At 46.4% G+C, this 5,851-nt stretch overlaps 1 protein-coding gene across 1 annotated transcript in view; it reads left to right on the top strand.

Annotated features, from left to right (window-relative positions):
* Positions 1–2,633: 2,633 nt before the first annotated feature.
* EIF3J (eukaryotic translation initiation factor 3 subunit J) overlaps positions 2,634–5,851 on the top strand; it is a 33,549-nt gene continuing 30,331 nt past the window's right edge. The window contains exons 1-2 of the mRNA XM_007935234.2: positions 2,634–2,676; positions 2,758–2,864. Of these exons, the coding sequence (XP_007933425.1) occupies positions 2,634–2,676; positions 2,758–2,864 (150 nt within the window). The remainder of the gene's footprint in view (positions 2,677–2,757; positions 2,865–5,851) is intronic.

Below are 5,851 nucleotides of genomic sequence, written 5' to 3'. Positions count from 1 at the left end.
AAAAAAATTTATTTTATTGTGATTTGAGTGAAAGTTTAGAGCAAATTCATCTTCCAGACAGCAGTTCACATACACTTTGTCTCATGACATTGACTACAGTCTCCCACAATGCCACAGCTCTCCTCTCTCACTTCCTCCTCATAGCCACCTTTCCTCTCTCTCATGCACTCCTGCCCCCCAAGCTGTCTCCCTGTGGATACACAGCCCTTCTATTGTCCCATGATTGATCTTGGAGGGCTTTTTTGAAGGATGAGGGGCTCATGCAATAAAGAGCCCTAGAGCTAAAGTTTCATAAAAAAAAAAAAAACAAAACCCTCACTGCTGTCAAGTTGGATTCAACTCATAGCGACCCCTCCTGGGTTTCCAAAGCAGTACCACTACTGAAGTAGATTGCCCAATTTTCCTTCCAACGAATGGCTGGTGGGTTTGAACTGCTAGCCTTCTGGTTAACAGTCAAATGCCTTGGCACTATGTCATCAGAACTCCTAAAGTTTCATTAACTTCAGTTAATCTGCTTCTGATCCCCCCTTTCTAGGTGAGCTATGGTCTGGGGGAAGACATGGCTTTGAGAAGTACATCTACACTTGTATACTAGCGCAGTGTATGTAAAAGGAAGAATCATAATGAGATCTGAAACAAAAAGAAGTATTATGAGGTTAAACATAAAAGGTAACAGTAATGATGGCAAGGCCCAGCGGGTAAAGAAACGTCTTCCCGAGGTAGGTGCTGCCTAAGCTGGAGTTTCAAAGACCAAGTGAAATTTGCTTAGGTGCATTTCTGGTATAAAGAACAGGGTGTGCAGGCCCCGACCACAGGGCTCGGTTGAGTGTGGCTGATCAGCAAAGTTGGAGTAAGGCTGAAAAGCTAAACTGATCATAAAGGGGCTTAAGGTAAATTGAGCAACTGCACTCAGGCCCTTGGGGCACTGAACTCCACTGCAGGGTTACAAACAGTTTCAGATATTTTGTTGTTTTCTTATTTTCAATTCATAATACACTTCCTTGGTAACAACATTGAGGTTAAAAAGAATATACAATGAACACCCACTCTTTTAGATGTAGTTGTAACCTTGTTCTGTATCTTTTGTGTATCCTTTTAGAGAAAGTCTACATATAATACATTTTATAAAGATGGTTTTTCTAGAGACAGTTTACAGCCCTGACACTCAAAGCGTGTTGATCAATTGACAGCAGGGGCATCACCTCCGAAGCATGCCAGATATGCAGAATTTCAGGGCCCACCTATACGTATTGAATCAATCTGCCTTTGATCAAGATCCACAGATGATTCTTCTGAATAATAGTGTTAGAAGCAATGATCTACAGTCATTAATTCATAAAGATAGATTCGAAGAAGTCTGGGAAAGGCTGGACCATAAAGTTGCTGAGGGCACAGTTCATGTTTCATTCACAATTGTTATCTGCAATGTTTGGCACACTGCCTAATACCTAGTAAATATTTTATGAATTAATTAAATGAGATGTTTCAGTCATCATACTATGTCGAAATTTGTTTACATGCCTATCTTTGCCACATGATTGTGTGCTCCTTGAGGCCAAGGGTACAGCTTATGTCGAGCACAGAATGAAACACACTGCTTTCGAGTCGATTTTGACTCATAGCGACCCTGTAGGACAGAGCAGAACTCCCGTTAGGGTTTCCAAGGCTGTAAATCTTTATGCAAGCAGACTGCCACATCGTCTTCCGCGGATGGGCTGGTGGGTTCGAACCGCCGACCTCTGTTAACAGCCAAGCGCTTACAGGGCTCCTAGAACTGAATGAGGAGCTCAGAAATTGTTCAGCGAAACAATCGACGGCCTCACAGGAAGGGAACAACCTCGAGGGTGGGGGCTCTCTTTCACGCCTTTGTGACTAACTCAAGCTGGCTCCAAGCACCCTGGCTAAGAAGGTTGGCATTAGCCCGCCCTCTGCGTTCGCTTCTTCCCTGGAGACTCACGCACACCGGCTTCTCGCCTCCAGCGGGAAACGGCGCCTTCCGCCCGTCACGGAGACGCTCTAAACGCCTCCTTCAGGCGGGCGCGGCATCCTGAATCCTCTGGACGCGGCGTGGAGAGGCTGGGATCAGTGTGGTGCCTGCCCGCGGTCACGAGCGTAATCAAAGTGACCAGAGAGCACAGCGCAGAAGTCGAACGCTGGTGGTTGGGGCAGGGCTGTGAGTAGCAGAAGAGGCGCGGCGAGGGCAGGCGGGGGCCAAAGCCCATGCACGGGGCCGGCCGGCTAACTTCCCCGCACTTAAGTTTCCTCCGCGCGGCCCAAGCCAGGGTGCAGGTCTCCAGGATGCTCCCTCTCTCACTGCCCAGCCAGCTTCCAGGAACTTCCCGCTTGTAGGGAACAGCAGGTTCGGTCCCGCCCAGTCCAATTCCGCCGGGCCAACAGCGTTCCGAACCCCGCCCGCCGCACCTTCCCCCTCCAGCCGCGTTCCACGCCCTCTTCCGCCCGCGCGCGCGTCGCCCCGACTGCCGCCAGAGGGGGCGGTACCTCGGCTTCGGCGTACAGTCAGCCACGGTCCCAGCCTGCCCCGCGTTGGCCATCGAGAGCAAATCCAGTGACTCACCTCCGCCCTGCTAACTCCTAGCTTGCTTCCCCTCACACACGTTCTTACCCGACCCGAGATGGCGGCGGCGGCGGCAGCGGCGGGGGACTCTGATTCCTGGGGTGAGGAGAAATTCCGGGAGCAGGTTCTGGGCCCTGATCAGCGCAGAGGCAGGCACTAACGCGGCTCGCTCTCTTCCGTAGACGCGGACGGGTTCTCGGTGGAGGACCCGGTGCGGAAGGTGGGGGGCGGCGGCGGCACCGCCGGCGGGGACCGCTGGGAAGGCGAGGATGAGGACGAAGACGTCAAGGTGGGTGCGGGCCAGGGCACCGGGCAGCGCAGGAGGTGTGTTGGCTCTTTTGCGGGCGGGGTTGCTTGTCAACGGGCGGGCGGGCGGACTTGGCCCAGGGGTGCCGCCTGGGCCTGCGGGCCGCGAGTCCCGGCGCGAGAGTAGGGCGATGCCTTCTTCGCCTGTGCTCGCTAGCCATATGGGCTGGAGACAGGCAGCGTGGCCTGCCAGTTTTTCGCGGGGCGGCGGTGGCCGCGGCCCTGGCCCTGGCCCTTGTTTGAGGGTCTGTGCTCCGGCCTGGATCCTACTTGCCAAGTGGCTGCGGGAGGTGACAGCAGTTCCTAGCCGGCCCACGTGCAAGCTTCATGTAGGCGCTCGCGGGAATGAAGCTGGAAAGTTGATTTTTCCTGTGGCTTATCCCGTATGCAAAGTCTTAGAACCCGCCTGCCTGCATTTTCGAGGTCAGGGCCATTTGCAGCAGAGTTTGATGGAACGGTTAGATGAGTGAAATATTGTGCTTAATTTCAAACCCCCCCTTACGAGACAAATAAAAACAGTAAAGTGAAGTAAGTTTTCTCTCTCCTTCCCCCCAACCCTGTGGTAAAAAGAATGAACTGAACGCTGAGATAACCAGCATTTAGTGACCAGAAACCTAGTTAGTCCACACAGCAACCAGAATAATGGAGATTGGCACAGTGAGTTACTATTTCTCAACAAGGACAACGCCTTGAAGGATGAAATATTAAAGATTAGGCAGTCAGGATAGATGAGGGGCCAGTGCCTATTTTTTCCCTATGCCTTGTAGATAAGAACCATATTTGCATATAATGTTTGCTTTTGAAAACTCCTAGGGGTTCATATACCTTCGGATAACATTATGACTTTTGTTTTTTAAAGTAGCTGCAGAAAAGTCCAGAATGTTGAGACCTTCAAACCTTTATTAACTAGGTTCTCAAAATCTTGTTATTTTTGTGCAGATAAAATTGTGTATGGAAATGGAAAATTGTTTTTCAGATTTTGATCAACGTAGAGAATGTTTTATGCTCCTAACTTCTATCTTTCACCATATACTGAGAACGTTATAAATCCTTATGTTTGGCTTGGAAAGTTTAAGCTAGATCATCACTATGAATTTAATATTAATAGCACTCTTGTTTGGATTTTTTCATTTTCTCATGAGTCTGATAAGGTTTTTGGACCTGGAGGCCTGAGGTTCAGGGATGATGTAACCTTTGCACATATTGGAGTTAATAAATGAGTAGTACTATTAATGACAAGTTGCTTAGATGCTTCATTTACAGGGTGTATAGACAAGAAGGGCGGATAGATGGTGTTATCAGGTACATTGTCAGGTATCAGTTACTTCTCTATATTGTAGCAGATTGTCCGTTTTGAGCTTTAAACTTTAAGATTTGTCCTTTTCTCTGCACACTGGATTTGGCAATTTAGATATCTGTTATGAAAATTGGGTTTAATTTAGCAAATGAGAAGAAAAGATTAGAGAAATTAGGAAATAAGTCCCAGGAAATGAAGTTTGAATAGAGTAGTTGGAACTGATAAAAGTATCATGAAGTAGCCTGCCTGGACTTAAGAGAATCTAAATGGTGTTGATCCTGATCAGTACAATTCTGATCTCTTGGAACTAGTTTTGGAGATTCATAAGTTGTAAGGAGCCCTGGTTGCTCAATGGTTAAGCTTGCACTTTGGCTGCTAACCTAAAGGCTCGGTTGTTGGTTCAAACTCACCAGCTGCTCTGCGGGAGAAAGATACGGCAATCTGCTCCTGTGAAGATTACAGCCTTGGAGACACTGTGAGCCCTTTCCTATAGGGTTGTTGTGATCAGACTGGACTTGACAGCAACGGATTAATGGACCATAAAGTCATTCTTTCAATGCAGAGCTTCTTTCTTTTATACAAATAATTTCTTTAAAGTTGATCTTGGAGAACACATTAATTCCTTTGTTGAAATGTTAGTTTATTTCTGTTGAGCTTGTCCAAGATTCCCAGGATATGATATCCATGGAGTTGTTTGGTTCTTGGTTTTAGGGATCAGACATCCCTGAGTTAATATTATTGCCTTGACGTTTTCTAGGTTTGTGATCATAAGCAGGTATTTAATCTTTTTTTTAAGTTTCCCAATTTATAAATTGTCATGATAGTAGCTAGAGAGTTGTTTTCCAGATTATATGATTAAATATGTGAAGTAGTAAGCAGAGTTATCTGGCACATGGTAGGCTATCAATACCTGTTAATTCTCTCTCACTTAATGGAAAATATGCTTAGGCTATTTAGATCTAGTATGTGGGGTTTCTTTTATGCCACACTATTTATGATTGGCTAAGACACTTGCCTGCTAACCAGACGGCTGGCGGTTCAAACCCACCAGCCACTCCTCGGAAGGAAGGTTGGGCAATCCTAGTTCCGTAGTGATACTGCCTCGGAAACCCAAGGAGGGGTCGCTATGAGTCGGTGCCGACTCGACGGCACATAACAACAACAACAACAACAAGCCCAGAAGGGTAAGGGCTTTCTACAGTGCCTATTTACTGTGAATTTTATGTTTTGAATGGAATGAGTATAGCTATCAAGCAAGTTTCTGCTTCTCAGGGGTTACTGATCTCAAGCTGAATTTTGTCATCTTCTGAATTCTGATGTTTTAAAATAATCTTTTTGTAAGGGGACACATTAAAAAAAAAAAAAAGACCCATTGCTGTGAAGTTGATTCTAACTCCTAGCAACTTTGTAAGACAGAATAAAACTGCCCCATTGTGTTTCCAAGGCTGTAATCTTTATGGAAGCAAACTACCACATCTTTTTGCTATGCAGTGGCTGGTGAGTTGAACCACTGATCTTTTAGTTAGAAGCCAAGTAATTTAACCACTGTGCTACCAGGTCTTCGTAAGGAGACATAAAACAAGTTTTAATTTTTATGAGATTGGAAAATTGCAATCCTTAAATGATAAAATACATTTAAAAAGAAAAAAAACTCACTGCCATCGAGTTGATTC

Source organism: Orycteropus afer, unplaced genomic scaffold (assembly GCF_000298275.1).
Source record: "Orycteropus afer afer isolate SDZICR_OR568_19922 unplaced genomic scaffold, OryAfe1.0 scaffold00026, whole genome shotgun sequence".
In the NCBI taxonomy this organism is placed as follows: domain Eukaryota; kingdom Metazoa; phylum Chordata; class Mammalia; order Tubulidentata; family Orycteropodidae; genus Orycteropus; species Orycteropus afer.
The sequence above is the reverse complement of the archived record's forward strand: the minus strand, read 5'-3'. Positions and strand labels throughout refer to the sequence as shown.